At 40.0% G+C, this 24,344-nt stretch overlaps 1 protein-coding gene across 6 annotated transcripts in view; it reads right to left on the bottom strand.

The window, feature by feature from the left end:
• KLF12 (KLF transcription factor 12) overlaps positions 1 to 24,344 on the bottom strand; it is a 522,975-nt gene that overhangs the window by 154,747 nt on the left and 343,884 nt on the right. For all 6 annotated transcript variants that reach the window (XR_010409973.1, XM_064585999.1, XM_064586001.1 and 3 more), the window contains one exon: positions 5,933 to 5,995. Coding sequence is in view for 5 of the 6 variants with exons in the window: in XM_064585999.1 (XP_064442069.1) it covers positions 5,933 to 5,995 (63 nt within the window). In the remaining variant the exon portion in view is untranslated. The remainder of the gene's footprint in view (positions 1 to 5,932; positions 5,996 to 24,344) is intronic.

The raw sequence follows: 24,344 nt of genomic DNA, 5'->3' as shown, positions 1-24,344 counted from the left end.
TAATTGCAGAAAATAACCCTCTTTGATTTTTTCCCCCCAAATCTTCTCTATTGTGACAGAAGCAATGCTAGAGACAAAATCAGCTGATACTAATAGGAACGTGAAACACTTTTATCATGAGGTTTCTTGCTGAAATTCTGGGTAATGGCGAATTCAGGAAAATTAGACTGAAGGTCTTTAATAAGGTCAATGGGAAAGACAGTATACAATTTTGAAGTACACATAATTGTCACCAAGCTCTGAGGAGGTGGTGGAGGTAATTAAAGAATTTAATAGCTGAAAGTGGATTATAACACACCGAAAGATGTGAATTTGGAGGGAATTAAAATGTAGCAACACCCTGGAAGCACCTCTTTTCATTGTAATTCAGTACGAATACAGAGAACTTGCAAACCGGTTCACAATTACATCAACTACGGCCCATTTTCCGAATTTGTTATCAAACACGGAGACAGCATGCTTCCAAACGAAATCTAACGGCAACCTGCGGTTACTTATTTGCCAACAGGTATGGATTAAAAAACTCACGAGGCCAGGCAGGCCCTTCCGGGAACTAAAACTTACACATACTAATGTCCATACATATTACCATAATTTTTACTCTGTAAGTCAAGAAGCAAAGCGGTGGAATGCTCTGGTAATTAAAATAATATGATCAATATTATCTATAAATAATGAGCATGCAAGGATCCCTAAGATGCTGAGCAAGCACTCTGGCAAAGAGTAACTGCCACAGGGCAGAGTGGGCGGCAATGTCTTCCGTAGGACCTGTCCTCCGTCTCCCTTCGCTCCCGGGATCATATCAGTGTCACGGGAATTTCCCAGATAAAAGCCTTCTACTTAACTGGTACTGAATTAAGTACCTACCTCACTTAATTGTTAGCATTTCTCTTGCTTTACCCACAGGTAGCAACTGACCGGACAGCAGAGAGACCTGGGTTTATGCCCACATCTGCCATGTTACCGTGCTGTCCTTTCCTTCAGCTCTGAAACGGATTCCTACGTTTGGAAAGGCTCTGTCCCTCCCTAGAGGACCAGTGCTGCATCAGGTTTCTGAGAGGTTTCCAATATCGACAACTTCGGTGCCTTCCTCTAGTACGGCAAAAAGTTTAAACAAGAAGTGTTCTTATTTTTATGACAAAGCTACACTAGTTATACTTTCAGAAAGATTCTGTGAAATCACATCTAACATTTGCAACTGTATGCATTTAAACATTTGAGTTCACGGTAGCACTCTACAGCCAACAAGAGAACATCACAGTGAAATCTGTGACACAGTACTTTGTCATATCCAGAAGCGAAATGTGATTCACATTCAGAATGTGTCACAATTTGCATAGTTATCCTATTAAACTGGAGCTTCCTGGGGTGTACAGAGACCTAACATCTCAGGCATGTTGGTAAGAAATAAGCCATAATTGAGACGGGTGGTGGCAGCATCCAACTGGTTAGAACAAATCACTTCTGTTTGACTGCTGATAATTCCTGTTCATGATACTTTATTTTCTGTGTCATTATATAAACAGCCCATAAAATCTCTATTATGTAATGCCCACTACCACTCTTACATAAGAGCCCTAGATGGATGTCTGGGTGCACAGCATACGCACCACTATGACGATCACTCAAAAATGATATATACCCAAGTCCTCTACATCTTTAGGAATGGAGCAGGGTAGAGGGTGAAGGGAAGGGGAGAGAAGAAAGGGTGGAAAGCTAAAAATGAGCATATAGCAATGTCTATGTCTTCGGGACATTCCCACTGATCCTGGAAATTTCTGGAGCCTGAAATCAACTTCAGTCAGAGATATTTCCCACCAAGCCCCTCCCTGTCCTGCTCCCTCCAACCTACACATACACACCAAACACAGGTTCCCGATCTCTATTACATCTTCGGGAATAAAACAACCAAAAGACAATATGGAAACAGCCACTCTCTGTGGAATTGATATCAGAATATAATAGCTTCACACAAAAAGATCTGTAAACAAAAGTCTATCTGCACATTCAATGCTAATAAAATTTGCCCCATTTCCCCTCAATGGAGCAAAATTTTTTCCCCCTGGCATTATTACATGCAAGAAAGAGTGGTAAATGCTCTAAAAAAGGTTTTGATGGTTATTGGGACAAAGGAAGGTATGATTACCTCTGCTTAGGGTCAGTGGTGAAGGAAAGACAGATGTGCCCATGAAAGAGAATGAAATTTACATGCTGAGCCTCAAAGGCTTCATCAATCCTCAAATCAACAAATATTACTATAGTGGGGTGGCAGGGAGGGGAGAGCCATTCTGAGGGACAGAGTTTATGTCTGGTTGGCTTGCGCTACCTTTGATTAATTGAATATTAAATGAGTTGTACAATGATCTCGTGTTCTTTACTGGGGTGCTAACATATCCGTCATGAAGTTCTTATTGACATTCTTTAATCCCTGGAAGTCAGCAGAGAGTTACAGCAAACCTGGCTCCATCCTAACATCTGTCACTGGACCTCTTACACATCCTGGTGCTTTCATCTCCTCCCTGGGTATGGATATTTGTTATCACATTTTCTTTCCATTCAAGCAGGTCTGTTTGCCTTGAACAGACGTTCTTTTCCACCCATTACTTCAGTTCCAGAGAGAAGAAAGGCTGCCATAGGAATGAGGCCAGTGGATGTCCTCCCATATTAATATTATGCAGAGGAAAACACCACTTAAAATTTTAAACCACCCTTACTCAATAATAAACACTGGTTTCATAGCTCAACCACAGCCACTGACATTTACAACCTATCAATTGTCACGCATTTCCTATGCATGACTTATAAGTTCAAACCTTTTCACGTTTTAGTGAAGCTTAATTGCTTTTCTGATGAATAATATTTTTTAACTGATTGGAGCATTTGCTAACCCAACTTCACAAAATCACCCAGCATCACTCACATATGGTGTTTGCAGATCTAACTCAAGCCAGAGCCAAGCTAGCGTTGAATTTATCTTATAATTCTATAAATTATCTCCAACTTCTATTTGGGGAAGATCAACAGTCACTTCCTCTTTATCTCTATGGCTAGCAAGAGTATTTAAAGTTTCTGAATTTCCAGAGCCAATCTTTCACAAAGAAATAGCAAGTGTTTATCACTTAACTGGATATCGATGCTGGGTGAGTCACTGGCTTCTTCTTAGCCAGCTGATTTCTTTCCATATACCAGCCTCATAGCATTTACTTTAGGAAACTTCGAGGTAGTATATATAATAGGAATCTTAACTAACTCATGACCAAATAAAGCACATGTTTTAAATCCATGTATGTTCCTACTATAGTTAATTTAGAAATGTCTCCAGGTCCTTGTATATCAGTTTCAATATATAATGGAAGCAATAACTCAACCCTCTGCTTTTCCTACTAATTCCGGGTCCTTACGCAGAAACTTTCTCTGGCATAGATTTCCTTAAAGTTGTTTTCATTTATACTTTTTCTCTTCTGCACTAGCTACTCTCAAATTGGTCTAAATAGAATTGATAACATTTCCCTCTGATATAAGTATACCTCCTTAGTACATTATCCACATTTTATTACATATTATATGTTGTTTATATGATATAATATTGTGTATTACACACATGTGAAGTGACATCTCTCTCTCTCTCTCACACACACACCCCTCGCTCAACTACAAGAGAGTGAGTCCCTTGAGGACAGAAACCATGTTTTATTTATCTTTCTAATCTAGTGCTTTTCACAGTGCCAGAGAATGTAAATAAATGTTGCTGAATAAATAAAAGTTGAATTTTCTCAAGGCCAGTAGTAAAAATCCTTTTTGTTTTTCATGGATTACTTCTCTGGAGATAAAAGTGGTTTAAACTTACTAACCAAATAACATGCTATGAATTATGTAGGAACAAGTTACCATTCAGAAAGGAAGAGTGAAGGAAAGAATATCTGTTACTTACTCAGTGATCTGCATTTAGCCATTGAGAAATCAGTTGTTAGAAAGTGGATACTCTACTCGGCAATGCCATACTGTATTCATTAGCTGATGGTGCTCACTTGAGCATCTCATATTCTCTGTATGTTATAAAGTTTCTTTAGTACAGTATGCCTTGTACTGGGAAGGAATATCAATTCTGTGCAGTCAAGAAAGGACCTGCTTCTCCCTTTCCTTTTGTGTAACAGGCGTCAGCATTATTCTCTTAGCTTTCCAGGTGTGCAGGGGACAGTATGCTTTAGTGACTGTGAGAAACCATGAAGGATGCCCCTGCTTTTAGACAGTGTAGAAGCAAATGGCTATATTCTCTGTGTTCCACTTCCCCCTCTGTGAAAAAGAAAAGCATAATATTTAACAACATCACCAAGCTATTGTGAGGGTTAATTAGATTTAATGGGGGAAGGGAGGTGAGTTGATTACGCACTATTCAAATTCAAAGAATCATTTTGTCAGTCTAAAAATAATCCTGATTTAGGAATAAAATTAATTTGGAAGCTCAATCTTTGGTAATCATCTTCCCACACTTAAAAAAAAAAAGCCATAGTTTTTAATCAAAATCCCATTCTAAGCACAATCCAATGAAGTACAAATGGAGATCTGTGAATTTCCATTCCCTTTTCAAGTAATACAGTGCATGGCTCACGTTTTTCTTTTTCTTTTCTTTCTTTTTTTGAAGATATATATGTGTAGAAAGGTTAATTTTTTGGCATGGAGTAATGTAAACAAATACGGTACCTTAATTTTTTTGTTTGCTTCACATGAAACATTTGTGAAACAGTTTAAATTACTTCTTTAAAGAATAAGTAGTCAATGTTTTATGACTGTAATAATTTTTCAGGTCATTTCTGGTAAGTTCCATTTATTTATTTATTTATTTATTTATTTATTTATTTATTTATTTTCAAGAACTAGTCAAAGATCTTTGATCCATGTCCTAATCACTGGACCTCATGAATATTACCTTCCATGGCAAAGTGGATTTGGCAGATATGATTAAGGATCTTGAGATAGGAAGATCATTCCAGGCTATCTAATGGTGTGCCTGAGATGCGATCCCAAGTGTCTTTGTAAAAGGAAGGCAGAAAGAAATTTGACTACAGAAAGGAAGGAGACAATGTGGTGACATGGAAAGGAGGGGGAGATAGGCATGTGATGTGGGGCCATAAGCCAAGGACTGAGAATGACCTCTCTAAGACAGAAAATGCCAGGAATGGATTCTCCCCTAGAGCCTCCAAAAGGAATCAACCCAACTGACACCTTGATTCAGCCCCATAAGACTCCTTTTGGACTTCTGAACTCCAAAACTTTAAGAGAATAAATGTGTATTGTTTTAAGCCAAAAGAAAAAAGAAAAAGAGAGAGAGAAAGAAGAAAGAAAAGGAAAACAAAAGGTCTTCATACGCCCTAAATTTAAGAAGAAAGAAAGAGAGAAAGAGAGAAAGAGAGAGAGAGATTGAGAAAGAAAGAAAGAAAGAAAGAAAGAAAGAAAGAAAGAAAGAAAGAAAGGAAATTCCTAGATATTTATGGCTAAGATAAGGAAAAATCATCTAAATAGTAATCATCAAAATTAATAATAGCTTAATTTAATATGAAAATATGAGAAGTAGAAGTTGATACCTGAGAAAAATCTGAGTTGTTGCCTAAATCTCACTAAAAAATTTGTAATAGCTTCAAAAAAAAAAAGAAACATTCTTTAAAAATATAACAGTGGATAATCCTAGAAAATATGCCATATCTGTTAGGGGAAAAATGTTGCCTCAGTTTTTGGTGAATGAAGGGCTTTAGCTGAGAAGGAACTTTATTGCTTCTATTTACAACTTTCCAAAGGAAAGGGAGACTATGTAATTTGGTTAGTCGAAATGTATTCTCTACAGAGAAGCAGAAATAATTCTCTTCTGTTTTAACATTACCCAATTAAAACTTCCCATAAGACTTACAAATTTTTATAGCTTAGACTATATACTCACCAAGCAAACTTCTGATTATTCATTCGATTTCCCCGGACCCTTGATACTGGGGACGGATGTACCCTGTAGGTGGAGGAGAAAAAAAAGCACATTCCCGATTACAAATGAAATTAAGAACAAAAAAAAGAGCTGGTTTATAAATGATCTCTTGTAGGTATGCTTAATATAGAACGCCCCAGAATTTAATCACCTCTTAGTAAATGAATACAGTTAAATTCCTATGCATGCAAACCTGCTGTCCTTTTCCTTTTGTACCACTTTTAACGTAACAATGGCTTGTCACACGTTCACTGTGAGGATCCCCAAAAGCCTGACCCCCAGTGTTAATCAAATGACAGATTCATTCAGTCCAACAAAAAGTTACTGACTAGCTGATCCTTGCCAGATTTAGAAGTGGGTAAAAGTAATGTAAAAGTTATGGTGTTTGCCTACGATGAGTCCCTTCTGCTACCTCTTCCCACCAGGGATACAAAGAGACAGTAAGTGCATACTGCCCGAGTCAACTACTGGATTACAAACCCTAAAAAGATAATGAAAGAGATCAGGATATGCCACCCCAGAATATGCTACTTTGGCCTCAGGATTATTTTGAGTTGAAAGCAAGTAGGAAATGGCAGCTGTAGGAGGAGCTCTCTACTTTCCCTTTATATGCCTAAAAACCAGGACATGAATTTCCCTTTTGTAAAGGAAATTTTCCTTTGTAAAGGTGTCCTCCTCCCCCCAAGTCCAATACCAGGAAGAAGAGCACAACATACAACTCTTTACTCAGACATGGTACTGAGATGAGTCTGCATAAATAACCCTTATTTACCATTAGAGTCCCCCGTCCCTTCCTACAATTCACCCTCCTAGAAGCTCAAACCCCCCTTTTGACTAGTCACTCCTCCACAATTTATCACTCTTTGTTAAAATGTTATATAGGATCCACATTTTTAACCACCCCTTTGAGTTACTCATCACTGAGCATTCCTGCAAGTATGCATGTTGCATGTGTAATAAATGGGTTTTTCTTCCCCCTCTTGCTAATCTGTCTTTTGTCAATTTGTTTGTTTATTTATTTAATCTTTTGTCAGTTTAACATGCAGGCCCCCAGACACAGAACCTGAGAAGATAAAAGAAAAGGGTTTGTTTTGTTTTTCTTCCACCACAATAACTTCATCCAAATGTCCAGGAACAGAATCTGAGACTGGGAGAGGAAGGAAGATGAACAGTTATTTCTAGGAGAAAAGCTTTCTAGATGTGATGCTCTGCAGCTGGGCTTTGAGGAAGGCAGTCAATTCAAAAGTTTAGCTAAATAATGGAGAAGTAAAAACTACATTGTCTTACAAGTTTCCAGGGTTAGAATCATCCACTGGAACAGCTTATATTTCCAAGAACTGCTGATATCTTCCAATCAGGAGCTAGCTGCTGAACCTCCACCCCTTTGTAGGTCACAATATGCCCTACTTCCTGCTTCCTTATGGCCAACTTCCTGCTTTTTTCTATCTTTACTGTAATTTGTGAGATCTAGGCAGTCTTTCAGCTTGTGGTATTGTTATGTCCCACACATTTCTCTCATTTACAGGAAAGAAAACAGAAATTTTATTTTTTATTTTTATTTATTTTTTTAAAAGATTTTATTTATTTATTTGACAGAGACACAGCGAAAGAGGGAACACAAGCAGAGGGAGTGGGAGAGGGAGAAGCAGGCTTCCCACAGAGCAGGGAGCCCGATGCGGGGCTCGATCCCAGGACCCCGGGATCATGACCTGAGCCGAAGGCAGATGCTTAACGACTGAGCCACCCAGGCGCCCCGAAAAACAGAAATTTTAAATGAGTCTTTGAGCCTTGTCAGAACCAACAGCTCCAACATTCACTAGAACCCAGCTGTCCATAGTTGTTTAGCAAGTGAAAATCATTTCAAAACAGATAATACTGTTCCAGCTCTGCAGAAGGGCTAAATGCAAACTTTCTGTAAATCCAGAGCCAGACTGCACTTTGCACTGGGAAGGCTTATTTCTTCCAACATCCCTTATTAACATTCTTTTCCTCACAGCGCTTCTCAATGGCTGCTGCAGCTGAGCTGCTCAGCACAGATTTTCCGCTCTGCATGGGGGAGGGGATGTTAATTATGCAGAAAGATGGAGAGAGGCCAGACAGCCCCTCTGGTGAACTGTCTCATTCAAGCACGGCCCACTTCCTGCTGTTTTGCAGCTACAAGGATCACCTGTTGGTCTTGGCATCTGGCCAAACTGGGGCCTAGCGGAAATGACAGACTCAGCTAGAAATGAAAGCCAGCTCATATTCCGGCACCCTAAATTGGGGAGAGAGGAAAAAAACATGCAGTAGAAACGCAGAAGAATTATACAAAAGGTAGCACGGCTCATTTTTTCTTCTCTTTTCTTCTTGTTTCAGTCTGTCTGCTTGAAATACAATCAACAAAATGGAATTATGAGCCAAAAAACATCTCCCCACTTAAATCCCCCTGACCCAAGGGACAATACAGGAAGTCCTCTTAACCTTCCCTACAGCCTCTCTAGGCTATCAGAGTCCTACTACCTAAATGAAGTTAATTCACTCCACATCCTTTAAATGTTTAGGTCCTGTATTTCTTCCTCCTTAACCTTCATATTTCCATTCATCATAATCCCACCAGGTGATGTTTGATGATGGCAGTATTCTCTTACTGATGCTTCTCATTCCATATATCAGTGGAGAAAAATGGGCCTGTTTAACTTATAATTACAATATCCTCTAGGTAATTGTATCTTTTAACAAAATTTCATTGATCCATAGATCAAATACCATACGTAGGCAATTCCTATAATGTTTTAACAGTCTACAAAGAATTCCATGACTGTGTGGAGATAAACAAGGTTTCTTAAATTAAAATGGTAAAACAAGAAAGCTTTTTTCCCCCTTCTGAAAGGGGGTAAATTGATAACCCGGAGCATACATACTTCATGTGATAAAGGAGATATAAGGGTTCGCATTTCAGCTCCTCCCCAAATTTTATTTCTTCAAAAGGCTATGAGGTGTTTTTGTGAGCTCAGGCTACACTGTGGCGCTTCTGGCCATTGCCTCCTTTCTTTACACGTATAGCAGCCAGGCAGGTAGCAAAGTCAAAACCCCCGTAGGAGAAACCACCACCTAATCTGCATGTCATGCATTATTCATGACCTCCTGATTCCTGCACCTGCATCTAGGCAGGAAGCTTGCAGGGAATGTTCATTATTCTTCTCTTAGCCTCACACAGGCTCGATTACTGCTAAGCCACTTTGTTCTGTAACTAAGGGTTTCAGGCCTTAGTACTAACCGCTGGATATGGAAAGAAAAAAAAAATCACCACGCGAAAGAAAAGAGCGATTTGGATTGTTGTGCAACACACACTGAACCCTACAATGTGCTCTTCTGAGACTGACAGTGTCCGATGGAAATGCTCACATCTGGGGATGTACATTACGTGGGCAAAGGGAAGCCCTATCAGTAAGGCCAGGGATACCAGCTGTTCTACCGACATGCACTTACTCATCGAAGACACACGGCGTGTTTAGAACTGTGCCCAACACAGGGCTTAATTCAGCCTCCCTGCTTAGCATGTGAGAACTTTTAAAATATCTTAATACAAAAATGGTTCTTTCTTCTTTGGATATAAGCTCCAAAGAACCTGACCCTCAAATCTTGTATTTTAACAACTAACATTTACTGTAAATCAAGAGGATAAAATCGCCCGGTTCTTCCCAATGGTTTTATGGACCTTCCTGAATGGCTGGTGGCTGGAGGTAGGAGACAAAAGCCAATACTCAACACAAATTACTGGTTACTAATGGACTGCTGGGGAAGGATACCATCTACTTTCTTACTATCCCCACCACGGAAAAGCTATGCCAACTTAAATCAAATCTTCCAGCCCCAAATGAAGTTAGGAAGATGTGGTTAAGAGTACAAACTGTGGAACCAGCCTGCCTGGGATTGAATTCCAGCTCCACCATTTAACCAAGAGAGTCATGTCATCTTAGGGCAAGTCACCTAACCTCTCTGGGCTTCAATTTTCTCATCTGTACAAATGGAGGCCGTAATGGCAGCCACCTGCCAGGGCTGTGAGATTTAAATGAGGTAACAGTTGTCAAGTGTTTAGAACAGTGCTTGGGACCCAGGAAGCAGTCAATACATGTTGGCTATTATCACTAGCAGTGTTGATTGGATTGGAAAGGATGGGAAGATGAACCTGGAATATCCAACTAACTCCAGGGAATTGAGAAAACAAATGGGCTTTACAGACCTGCAGTCTTAACTACCATGCTTATATGACTTCACTAAAGGCAAGGAAGGAACAAAGAGAGATGAACACATACAGAGTAATAAGAACTGACCACGTGGTTTCTAAGATATGGCTTACTCTCTGGCATCAAATTTTTCTGTTCTTTATTAGAAGATCTATCTTCTGTTTGCTAAATTGCATAATATTTCAGTTACATCCCATTCGAGAACAAGTCAGTAATCACACCAATACAAAATCACTCCAGTAACTACCCCTGTGTGCCAGACACTACACTAAGTACATCAGACACATTACCTTATTTTATCCTCATAGCCTTACTGTCCACATTTCTTTGAGAAAACAGACTTAGAAGAGTTAAGTAACTTGCCAGGGTGACACAGCTAGTGAACAGCAAAATTGGAACTTGAACACAGTTATGTCTGACTTGTCCTATTCTACATTATCATCCAATCCTATGAACTCATACATATTCTCCCCACACTACCCTAAAGAATGCACTGAAGTGAATTAGCACCAGGGGCTTCAATGAGAGATTCTGCATTTATTTAAGGCCAATTGCATATCTTATAGTTTAAGTAAATGCAAAGTGAAAGTACTAGTTTTCCTGACCTAAAATTGGCACAGGACAAAATATTAAGCATGCGGGTACTCAAGAGAAAGTCATAGCAATATAACTACTGATCACTCTTTAACTGCTTATGAAAATCTATTAGTGCTGCTATTTAAATACATAATATACAACACATGTAAGGTTAGATGGTATAATTAATTCTAGCTACATCCACTTCCTCGCTTCCCATTTTTTCTAGAACCCAATTCAATCTAACTTCAAAGATGAAACCATCTTCATCATGGTCATCAATGGCTTCCATGTTTTCAGATCTAATGGTTAATTCTCAGTCCTCATCTTCTCAAACTTTCAGTAGCAACTGTCGAAACTGATCACTTCATCCTGAAAGGCTTCTTTGCTCAGCATCAGGGACATTCTTCTGCCTTTCCTCCTCTTATTTTTTTTTCCCTTGCGTGAACCTCCTCTTCTCATTCTTTTGAACCATAAATGTTGGTGTAGCCTGGGGATCACCATAGGAGGGATACTGTCCCTTCTATGGGCCTTATGTGCCATTCATATTATAATAACTCTCAGATTTCTATCTCCAGCCTGATCTCTAGATCTTCTCTGAATACTAGGCTTGGGTTTTGCAATCTTATCTTTTTCAAAAAAAAAAATTTTTTTTAAGGTGTTTCTTTCCATATCTTCCCAGACATAAAAATGGCAGCATCATTCACCTAGTAGCAATGTTGGAATAATACTTCAGTCCCTTCATGCTCATATGTTAGAAAGTCTGCTTAATACTGAGAAAAATCAGAATAAACTATAATTTCACAGGCCAATAAAATATTTATTGTAGGTAATTACTCATCTAGCATGATTACAGATTTTCATTATCAAGATCATAAGAAGTTATAATGTACAAATATTTTCTATTCCTCAGTCCTTTTTTCCTATTATATAATAAAATTATTAGCCCATATTTTCATCCATAAATTGTTCCAATTATTCAACATAATACACACTTTAACACCTCAGTTTACTACATTTATGGAAGAACAGATTAATCTAGAAGTAATTCCACAATTGTTTGTAAATATCAGAATTTTCCTATGCACAATCACATGAAAGATAATTTTAAAGTAATTCTTGGTATTGCTTCCTTCTTACACATAGTTGTACTGAATACAAGTTATCACAATTACTCATGTTAGTTTGGATGTTTTTTATTGTAAAATATATACACTACACTTGACCAAATACAAATATGTGTGTGACTCCCGCATTTAAATTGAAGTGAGCCCTATTTATTCTCAGCTTTTATTAAGCTAGTGATTAGATGACCATTAGGAATGCCATCTATTTTTTAAAAGTTCTTTTTTTCCTTCTCATTAGACTGTAGTCTCTCTCTCTCCTGCAAAGCCACTGATGTTATTTTTAGAAGAGTGGCCTAACCTTAAACATCATATTGAATTAACGTGATAAATTTTTCCACTATGTACTATAACAGTGTAAATTTTGTTAAAAATTTAGTGTTTTGAGTGGAACAACATATATTTCTGCTATACATCAACAGAATGAGGGATTCTAGAAAAAGACCATTCGGCTTGCACAATTACATCATATTAATTAATCCCAGCCTCATCTCTCAACATCTCCAACTTTCTCTGCGTCAGTGACACCGAAGATTCTCTGCCTTTCTTGTTACCTGGTTAGCAGATGTTCAACTCTAAAAAGCCATCTCAAGCCATCTTAGCACACGATAACTGAAGGTGACATTTGTTTGTATGTTTAGTTTATTTTGTCCGTCTCTCCAAATAGACAGTATACTTCAAGGGGGACAACGGAGCTCTTCTCTTTTGCTCACTGTCCTATCTCTACTACCTGCCACAAAGCAGGCACTCAATAAATAATTCTGCCCGATTAGACCTGTTTCCCTCCTAGACTATAACTTCTAGGATGGATGGCAATGGCCATGTCTGTCATCACTGCATCCTCAGAGCTCAGTATATAATTATTATTAGCAAATAAACGTGGGACTAAGGAGTTAATAATTGGGGCAGTCAGCTGGGGAACAATAATATCAATCTTTCCTCTACTGCTCAGAGCCATATATGCATCACTCATATCTTTAATTTAACCAACATTTATTGTGTACCTACTATTATGCATTAATTTGAATATTAATTGGACATCTATGGTGTCAGACACCATTCTAGGCTCTTCAGTCCTGTGAACTGTGTTGGATGAGGGAATATTACATCCTTACAAACATGATTTGACTTCAGGGAGCCTACAGTACGACCACGAGTTTGGACAATAAATGGTCATCATGTGCAATGTGATAAATGGCCATGGGAGCAGATAAAAGGGGCATCTGAATTAATTAAGCTTCAGAGTAGGCCCGGAACTTTCCCTAGGACAATATGGAGAGGCGCTGAGGGGTGGAGATGGCCAAGAGCAAAACTACAAATTGTTCTGGGTGACTAGAGTAAAGCATTTGGCAGGTCTGGATGGGTAGGAGATTATGTACTAACAGGGTCTTGATGAGGGAAGATCTCATGTATTGTGCTAAGCAGTTAACTCAAAGAGTTAAAGGGCAATGCCCAAAGGCTTTTAAAGTTAGAACTGACACCATCAGATTTGTGTACTAGAAAAGGCAGCAGGGTAGAGAGTGGCCTGAAGAGAATGCATCATTCCACAGGAAGAACCACTGGAGGCCTACTGTAAAAATGTTGCCAAAGCAGGATCAAAGATGGCAGCAGTGGGCATAGTGGAGTGGGAATGGAGAAGGAGTAAGAGAAAGACAGATACATAATAAATTAGGTGTTACCCCTGGGACTTGGTGTAAATATGTGCAAGACGTGGGGAGGCAAGGCAGAATAAGGAAACAAGTTTTGGCTAACACCTAGAGCTGTGAATTGGGTGATCAGAGGAGCCAATGTAAGGAATAAAGATTATGTGTGGGGATTAAAAAAATACACTAAGTTTCTGTCCATTGCTTATACAGATCTGGGGTTCAACAGAGCATTTTAAGAAGAGAGCTGGAGATGTGAGCATCCTTACCAGATAAATGGTTGATGAGCATTGAATTTCATGGAGGCACAATTTAAGTGAGAAAAGCAGCAGGCTAAGGCCTGGACACCATGCATGACTTCTTGTATGACTTTATTATTATTATTATTTTTAAAAAATATTTATAATTTGAGAGAGAGAGAGAGACAAGGCAGAGGGAAAGGGAAAGGGGAAAGGACAGAAGCAGCCTCTGCTAAGCACAGAGCCTGATGCAGGGCTCCATCTCACAACCCTGATATCATGACCTGAGCCAAAATCAAGAGTCGGACTGAGCCACCCAGGCGCCCCTTTCTTGCATGACTTTAAACCTCTCTTCCTACTCATTCAGGGAATACCAGAGATCTCCACTTATTGATAGGAAATTGGGAGTTTCATGACTCAATTTAGGCTCATAAGATCTCATAACCTGTATTAAGAGAGGTAAGATATGATCTCTTCTACCCTTCCCTTGATGTCAGAAAAGCCAAAAATAATCAGTTTTTCCTTCAGTGTTGCCTTGGGCAGTAAGTAAATGGCCCCAACATCAATTCCATCAAGCAACCCACAAAACAGAGTCATCCTTGACTGAACTTCTCTCCCCATATCCAGCCCATTCTCAGGCCTGTCCACTACATTGTCTCCATTCTATCCACTTTTCATTTCCACAGCCACTCACCTATTTTAACTCATACCTGTCTCTTAGCAGCACCACTCCCAAAATCTTCTCTCCCAATCCATTTTCTGCACTAGAGCCACAGTAGATATATTTAAAAAGCAAATCTGTTCTTCTCACTCCACTATCCCTTTAGTGGCTTTTCATTGCTCTTGATATAGACCTAAATCTCAACTTGGCCTAGATGCCAATGATGTGGCCCCTGCTCACTTCTCCAGCTTCACTTTCCCACAATAACGCCCTTCCTCACACCCCCCTCTCTGTGATCCAGTTACCCTGCCTCCTTTCAGTTTCTCTCTCTCTCAGATCCGTGTCTCTGCATGTGTGGTTCCTTTTATTTTTTAGAGTTTTATTTAAGTCATCTCTACACCCAATGTGGGGTTCGAACTCATGACCCCGAGATCAAGAGTGACATGCCCTTCTGACTGAGCCGGCCAGGCATCTCTGTGTTGTTCCTTTTATACAAAACCTCCAACACCGCCCCTTCACCTCTGTAACTCTTCCTTGTTCTCAGCTCTCAGCTCAAATACCACTTTGCTTTCCCTGACTGACCAAACTGGACCATGTCTCTATGTTACAGACTCCCATTATTCTTTCCATTAGTCCTTCACAGTTCGTATCAGGCTTATACACACTTGTATATGTAAGTGATTATTTGATGGAGCACTTTGGTGGTGCAGTCGGTTGGGCATCCAACTCGTGATTTCGGATCAGGTTGTGATCTCAGCGTTGTGAGACTGAGCCCAGTGTCCGGGGGCTCCGTGCTCAGTGGGGAGTCTGCTTAAGACTCTCTCTCCCTGGGGCGCCTGGGTGGTTCCGGCGGTTAAGCGTCTGCCTTTGGCTCAGGTCATGATCCTGGAGTCCTGGGATGGTGCCCCGCATCGGGCTCCCTGCTCAGTGGGGAGCCTACCTCTCCCTCTCCTCCCTGCTCGTGCTCTCTCTCACTATCTCTGTTGCTATCCTTGTCTCTCTCTCAAATAAATAAAATCTTAAAAAAAAGAAGTGATTATTTGATGAAAAGCAGGAACTACTTCTCCTTAGTTCTCCACTATACGCCAGGACCAGGTCCTACATCTGGTACAAAGGCATATATTAAATATTGCTCTGTAAATAAAAGGAGATAATGGGATATTATAATAAGAGTCTTTTTATTTTTCTAAGATTTGTTCTTGCACTATCTGGAAAAATGAGTAAGTAAATATATATAATAATTTAATATGTAATTTAATAGATTATATTTATCTTTAATATATATTACAGGTAAAGTACAAAGTGGAAGGGATGGTCAGTGAAAAGTGATGTGGCCCAGGTGTCATCCAAAAGAAGCTTTCACCCTCCCAGGAGATGGGTTCTTTCGATCTGCATCGGCCTGTGTCCAGCCCTGTGTGCACACAGAACCCATCCCAGGCCAGGATGCCAACGCAGACGTGTCCATCACGTCCTCACCTCTGGGGCAATTTGTGCAAGACTAGGGTGACGAGACTGCTGAGATTCACCTGAGGTATGCAGTTTAGTGTTGGACCAATGAGAATTTCTTGGTTTGCATAATGGCACTATGATTATATAAGATACCAACAATAGGGAAGCCAAGTAAAAGGTATCTATGAACTCTCTACAGTATTTTTGCAACTTTTAACTCCAAAAATCATTTCAAAATAAAACATTTTAAAGTGCTACTCCTTTGCTGGGATAATAATATAAGCAATACAGATTGTCTAGAAATTACTTTTTCCTATTTTATTTAGTGATGTGTTTTTTCATTCTTTCCAACAGTTATGACCGATAACATTCATTTATTTGCATTGATAAACACAGAGTATATGTGCGTATACATTCTCATACACCTTTTTTTTTTAAGCAAACAAACTCATAGATCAATTCTACTACTTTGCCATATCATGGTTTTTACATGCATTGGGTACAGAATTATTAACAGCAGGAATGTTGAAAAGTGGTAGAAAGAAAGGAATGATAAGAAAAAAAGAAGACCCATTAAAAGGTTAATAGAAATAATGCCATGATAAGATTCCGGGAAGGGGGGGATTTAGATAAGGTCTAAGAGAGCAACAACTTATATTGTGGAACTGACATTTATCCAGGTGACACAGTTCCCCAATTCCTGCTTTAACCTGAGATACCCTGATCATTGCTTTAATTTTCCACTTCATTTTGCATGTGTATAAGTCTGATGTATTATTTTTCAGTGTTCCACATACAGTGCATTACGATTCCTATCCTTTAACATGTGAACTGAAATCCTTTAATTTCGTCGTTAGTGCGGACTGAGTTGGAGGAATTTCATGAATTGAAAGACATACTGATTGGTAGTTATTCTATTAGTCACACTAGCAATGTCTTTTATTTAGTGTGCTCTGTCGAGAAAGAATAGTAAGCAGCTGAAGAATCACTTCAAACGCTTTTACTGCCTCTGGCCGCATTAATTTTGAGATACCTCATTTAGGCTAAAAAAAGAGGCAAAGCTAAAGTATGTAATATGGGCTTTTTGTCACCCCAAATTGGATCTATTACAATTTAGCATTCTCTCAAGAAGCTGTTATAGCTCACTAGGCTGTACCATTTTTTTCTTTGAGTAGGACAAAATTTTACATCATTCACAAGCATAATGAAAACGACATAAACTAGACTCTAAAGATGATAAGCCATCTCTAAGGAGAAAATGTAGCTTACATTTCACTGACAGTAAAATTTCAAATGCCAGAAAGACCCCAATCTGGTAATTACATGTAACCATTGTCTTTAATTATTTTAAATAATGTGCTTAAAAGAAATGCATGTACATATTTGTGTCTGTGTGTGTGTGTGAATCCTGATATGCTTTCCTCTAAGTGGACACCAAATAAATCAAAGGCAATGGTATCCAACAGACGGATTCAGCACAAATTATAGAGCAGGCTGATTTGTAAACAGCTGCAGAGGATGTTCTCTTACTGCCAAAACTGATGGTCAAGAAGCTTGGATGACTAAGGCAAAGGAGCCAGGAACTGATCTAGTAGCTCCTGCAGAGACACTTCATTTCAGAATTTGGCATTTGAGGTCAAGAGCTGCCAGACACATCAATCAATACCCACAAGGCTAAAGGTGCCTGTGGAGATTGGCAAGGAGTAGATGAAGTACCACTCCTCAGCTCACCAATAGGATCGGACAAAGAGCAATGCACCCACCATATAGGCACTTCCAAAATGCACTAGGCCCTCTACAAGTGATCAACATCACCTCCCCCAGTTAGTTCAAATTTGCCATTCTCTCCTCAGCCCCAGTGTCAATCACCAGGATTCTCCTTCCTCTGCTTCCTGTAGCACTGGCCCAAGAGGCTACAGGGTTTCTCTGGCAGAAACACGTATTGGCTATTATTTTACTAAATAAATTGGGCAAATCAAGGCATAGCCGGTTTACTTATTTGGTTACTTCTGAATCTGATACCGATCACAACATCATTGTTCTGGTTGTTTGTGAAGCCCCCTACTGTGACTGAAAAAATGATAAAGAGGAAAGAACTGATTAAAAAGTAGCATTACTATGTTCACAGCACCTGCCAACCAATTCAGGTAAGAGTCAAGTAATCTAAGATATGGCCTCTGACCTTCAAAAAAAGACTGTCATCCAATTGAATGAGTATCTAATAGCATTGGAGAGGTTAAATAATAACAATATATAGTTAAGAATAAGTTCCAGTTCTCCAAATGGAAGATATAGTTATAACAAAATAATGGAAACACTATTTCCAGAGAGCAGAGGAGAGAAAAATCGTCAAGGTGATGATAGGAGAGGTGGGCCGGGTCTCACAGGACACAGCTTCGGGGCAGGCGTGGAGAAGCAGCTAGGTGTGCAGTAAGGAAGCAAGGATGAGCAAGCAGAAAGAGGCGGGGAAGATGAGTAGAGCATGCGACCACCGCAGCTGGAAGGAGGAGTTCACATAAAAGGGTGCAGCCCAGAAGGTGGAATGTCTGAGGGCTGACAGATGTTTGGGGATTTCTGGCTCTGAAAAGTGCAAAGCTGCTAGAAGATTTCATTTCAGAGGAATAATGTTGTTGCATAAGAATTCATCGCGAGCGGTGCGCCGAATGACTAAAAGTGAGGAAGACTAGCGTCACGATAATCTTGGTAGGGGTGCCTGGGTGGCTCAGTTGGTTAAGCGACTGCCTTCGGCTCAGGTCATGATCCCGGAGTCCCAGGATCGAGTCCCACATCGGGCTCCCTGCTCAGCGGGGAGTCTGCTTCTCCCTCTAACCCTACCCCCTCTTGCACTCTCTCTCTCACTCTCTCTCAAATAAATAAATAAATAAAAATCTTAAAAAAAAAAAAAAAAGATAATCTTGGTATACGGCCATGTTCACCTGTAAAGGGACAAAAGTCTAAGCCAGAGAGGTCCTGAGGGAAGGGGATGAGTGAACAGAAGAGATGAGATATAAGAACTGGCAAAATCTAGCGACACTGGATAGAGGAAGGTGAAGGGAATACTAAACTTTGAGAGGCTTCAAGAATGGAGGGAAATTTGGGTTTAGTTTTAGGCAGCTGCAAACGAATGACTGCAATTCAGGAGGGCAGATGTCTCGAATGGATCTGATTTCCATAAACATGGCAGCGAAAGCTGCAGCTAAAGAAGCGGCTGAGGGTGTCTGCTCCAGGGGCGGGGAGTGTGGGGGGCAGGGACAAAGGAAGGATCCAGGAGTTGGAAGGAAAGCCCGTGAGCTAAGGGGAAAAGCAGTAGGAAAAAGACCCAATCAGAAGTAAACACAGTCCCTGTCAAATTTGGTAAAAGGAATGAGAGAACTGAGAAACAATCATTAGAGTGGGTCCATTAGGCACCATCGTAAGAACGGACTTTTGGTAAAGCTACAAAAATGATGGAGCCAGGCTCTAGCTTGTTAATGTTTGAGATTGAGGATAAAGCAGAGAATGCTGGGAAACATCTGTTTGAGAGGCTTTTCCATGAAAAATAGAGAAAGAGCTAGAATAACCAGTTGGGACAAAATAGTAACTTGATTGTTCTTTTTCTTTTTTTCTTAAGAAAATGGAAACTAAAGGGAGCCTGGGTGGCTCAGTTGGTTGGGCATCTGCCTTCGGCTCAGGTCATGGTCCTGGGGTCCTGCTCGGCGGATGACATAATAAAAATATATATATATTTGGTCTTTGCCTGAGGTTCCTGGCAGAGAGCTCCTAAAACCCTTGCAATTTTCTAAGCGATCACAGGAGCGTTTGTTACAAGCCCCTTTAACTACATGTGAGTTTATGCTAACAGAGCCGCCAGACAGCTTCAGCATGAGGGTGGTCACCAGAGAGACCAAGCATGTGATCAGAAGGTTAGAACTTTCAGCCTCACCCTGTGTTGGGCAGAGGGGCTGGACACTGAGTTCAATCACCAATGGCCAGCGATTTCATCAATCACACCTATGTAATGAAACGTCCATAAAAACTCCTGAGTGACAGGATTTGGAGAGCTACCTAGTTGGTGAACCCCCAGACATGCTGGGAGGATGGTGTGCTGGGATGGGGCATGGAATCTCCAAACTTCCCTGTCTTGTCCTATGTGTTTCTGTCATTTGGTTGTCCCTGAGTTGTATCCTTTATAATAAACTGGTAATAGTAGGTAGCACTTTCTTAAATTCTGTGAGTCTTTCTAGCAAAATACCGAACTTGAGAGGGTCCTGGGAACCCTCAAACTTATAGTTGGCCAGTGCTCAAGGACTGAGTCCCTGACCTGAAGGGACTGTGTTAACTCGGGACACTTAGCGTCAGACTGAACTGAGGGGCTAGACACCCCACTGGCATCATGGGATCGGAGAATTGGTGGTTGTTTGAAAAAACAACCACACAATATATTATCCAAACAATTTTATATTGGGCTTTAGTCATACTCCTATTTCCCATGTGTGCTGGCCAAATATGAGAATAATGCATATAACACCACTGTCAACAAGTGAAATTAAGATTTCTGAAGACTGTAAATTAAACTGTCTTTTAGAAATTCCCCCAAATTTTTGCTGAGCCTATTTTCCCTCAATCATCATTATTAGAAAATGTGTAAGGATGAATGACCATAAAATGGAATTAACCCATATTTTATCTACCAATCCTGATACTCTCTATTAAATAATCAAGAGAAACTGAATTTACACGATCTGATTAGAGCAGTTTGCTTAAATTTCTAGTCCCAGATTAAGTACAGATGTTATACAAAATAGGCTAGGTCTGGAAATTGCCACAAATATATCCTTATTATTTAGCATTGTTTTTGCTTTAAAAAAAAAGAAAGGAAGAGTCTTCCCCAGAGTCCCTGAGATACATGCAGAAAATAAGAAGAATCAACCTAGAAAAGAACAGAAAAAAAAAAAAATCACATGCTTGTACTAAACAACAAAGTACAGGCCTAAAAACTGCACATGACCAAACAGGAAAGTAGAAATATCGTGACCAAAAAAAAAAGATAAAATTAAAATAGAATTCTTACATTCCTGTCCTGGAGATTTAAGAAAGAAAGGATTATGATTCAGTTAATTATACAAAAGATAAAATTACAGTCCAATATTTGAAAAATAAGAGTTAACTGAAAGGACTTTTTAGTTTCTATTGTTTTCCAGGTCCAGTGCTACGCATTAGTAAGGTAAAAATGCATAAAATACTGCCTCCACCCTGAGGGACTTTCCAGGCTAGAGAGCTCAAGCATTATAGAGACTGCATGGAAGGGCGTCATGGTGCATGGTTGAGTATAGACTCTTGACCAGGATACCTGAGTTCAACCACTACTAGGTTCTACCACTTACTAGTTGCAAGGTTTACGGGTAGAGATCTCATCTTTATGCCTCAGTTTTGCTATCTTTACAGTGGGGGGTACTCACATCCTCTCATTCAGAGCAATGCTTGAGCACAGCATGTGCTAGACAAGTCTTAGCTACCATGATGATCTTGTCCTTGCTTCCTAGAGTCCCCATGTTGTAGTGATGGTGTCTGCTCTGGGCCCCATGTCTTGGTGTCTCATTTTCCTCTTCAGCAAGGGCAGTAATTAGTGAGAGGATTCTACGTCTCTGGGTATTTGGTACAGGCTAAATGCTAAGAGACTACAATAAAGACTATCTCAAAACAGCCAGCTTCCAATTTGTACATAATTAGGGAAATTCATCATGAAGAAATGTAAAAGCTTAATTTTTGAATAAAAGGTAATTAGAGGGCACCTGGGTGGCTCAGTCGGTGGCTGCCTTTGGCTCAGGTCATGATCTCAGGGTCCTGGGAAGGAGCCCCACATCTGGCTCCCTGCTCTGCAGGGGGGTCTGCTTCTCCCTTTCCCTCTGCCCCTCCCCTGGCTTTTGCTCTTTCTCTCTCTCTCTCAAATAAATAAATAAAATCTTAAAAAAAAAGGTAATCAGAGTTTTGCAACATCCTGTCAAATAGCAAGACGTATGCAAATCACTGTAGCCACAGTAGGCTGCATTCTATATGAATCCCAGAATAACCAGAATTTTGGAAATTAAAGTTACACCAACTAATTATCTAAAGTTATACACACATTATCTGATTTGGAAGTATGACCCAGTGGTTGGGCAAGGTGACTTTAGGTTTCTTTTTACTTTTGAGTCCATCCATTTTCAAATTTGGTGCTGACTGCATTTCAGATAAGTGGCTGGCATGGGAATTAAGAAAGTTTACTGGTGTCAGGCACTCTAATTTGCCAAGTGGTCTCCTAACTGTGGCTGTGTTTACAAAAGCGTCATCCGTCTGGGCAGGGCAAAACAGGACAGTCATTTGGACTGATTCAGTGTATTCTGTATGCTGAGCGGTACTGAAGAGCAGGGACCTTAAAATTCTCTTTCTCACATATGTATCATTATGCTAAACACACGCCTGCTCCCCTGTTTGAATCAGTCGTACCATGCAAAGCAAATTATGGATGGATTAAATCATGGCTTTTTTAGGTAACAGCATGACCAACATAAAGGTTCAAGGGTTTCAAAAATAGAGTATTTCTATTTTGCCAATGTGAATTACGATGGAATGCCAGTGAAGTCTCATTAGGGTTTGTATATGCCCTACCTTTTTAGCTTGACCATGAATTAATTCACAAGTAGGTAATCTGGAAATACATTTATTTGCACGATATTAAATTCAAATTATGTCATCCTGTTTTTCCTCTTATCCTTTATAAAATCTTAACATCTTTGTGAACTTTAACATGCTCTGCTTTGTAAACCCTATGTAAGTCTAACACAGACATATCCTCAGTATTAGCTATCTCATGTTAAATCTCTATATGTTTACGGATGCTAATTCCAAACCACCTTCAATGTAACAAGCTCACAGAATCCTGCTGCATTTACTTGGAGGCCCAACAGCATTTTTAAAACAGACACCAACATTTTTATTTCTGATAAGAAATGCTTGATTTAAATGAAAAGGGGGAAAAATCACAATTTCTGTGGCTTCTTTCACAGCTTAACCTTTACAACGGGTGGTCTACATCTGCCCCTAATTCTTACGTATCTCTTTTCTTACCTCTTGTGATCTGGCTTCTACCTCTGCTACGTCAGTATTCTATTCAGTACAAGCCCGCTGCAGTAGTGAGCCTTGTTGACCCCCCCACGTCCCACACACAAGGCCTGACACCTGCACGTCTCTTGGCACCCCGTCTCTGTGCTTCTTCCTTTTGCTCCTTTTCTCTCCTTCTGACTCCATAGGCTTTCTCAAGGTCCATCAGGCTGGTGTCTCCCCAAGTTACATCTTTACCTCTAATCTTGCCCAAATTTTAATTTTGCATTTCCAACTTCTTACTAGAAATGCTCACAGGGATATCCCACTATTAACAAACTCAACATACCTAAAAGCAAATTTATCTCCTCTCTATTACCAATTCTCCACCCATTTTTCTGTGAGTAAGATGATGACTTTTCAAGTTAGCAGAGTTCAGAGCTGGGTAAGTATTGCTGATTTTTCTCTTATCTCTTGGAGCCGAAAACAATCGTTGATTGACTTTGCAATGTCTCGACTTGCTTTTATTTTCTACTGCTCTTGCAATCCCTCTAAATAAGGCAGTTCTTATCTTAGTCAGTACACTTGTATCCACTGGATGCCATGCATCAATCCCTGTCCCTACTAATGCACCTGACAGACTGCTAAGACGAGCCATCTGGGCAGACAGGGAAGTTGGCTCACTCAGGATCCATTCCAGCTCCCTCTTTTTCAACTTCCTAAAAAAAAGAGAGTTTGGAAAGCTAAAAGCTACATTTCCCAGAGAGCCCTGTAACTATGGATCTCTGTGTGAGCTAACTTCCACCAGTGCAAAGCAAGGCCAATGTGAGGAGGCAGCCTGGTGAAGAGAAGCGGGGTCTGCTGACAACCAGGACTGCAGATGCCTTACTTCTTCTACAGCCACGGAGAGGAGATTCCTGCACCCAGTTCCAATTTAGGGGTGTAAGTGGTGGGTGGGAGGGTGGCAGAGGTCTTTTGTTAGAAATGCCCTCTGAATGTTCTGTTGGCATAATATCATAGCTCCTTTTCACCATAAATTGTTAGAGTGGATCCTATTAAGAAGCTTAAAACACCTTCCTGAACAACTCCCCTCCTTATATCAACCCTCGTTTCGATAACCATCAAGGGGGTTCCTGCTGTCTACAAAATAAAGCCCTAACTCCTTAATATCACACGAACGATCCTGGTGTTCTGGCCCTAACCCACCATACTATTTCACATGGACTTTCTAAGAGAACCTTTCCCCCTAGGCTTGTATTTTTCTTCCACAGGGCTTTGGCTGACCTCATTTCACTTATTGTGAATGGCTTTTTCTCTGCCTCTGACACATAAATCCCAGCTATCTTTCAAAGCACTGAACAATCCCACCTCTGCCATGAAGCCCTTCATGACCACT

The sequence above is a fragment of the Mirounga angustirostris genome, unplaced genomic scaffold, assembly GCF_029215605.1.
Source record: "Mirounga angustirostris isolate CCGP_5_RB_7025 unplaced genomic scaffold, mMirAng1.0.hap1 SCAF_3, whole genome shotgun sequence".
Taxonomy (NCBI): domain Eukaryota; kingdom Metazoa; phylum Chordata; class Mammalia; order Carnivora; family Phocidae; genus Mirounga; species Mirounga angustirostris.
This window is presented reverse-complemented; position numbering and strand designations above follow the sequence as displayed.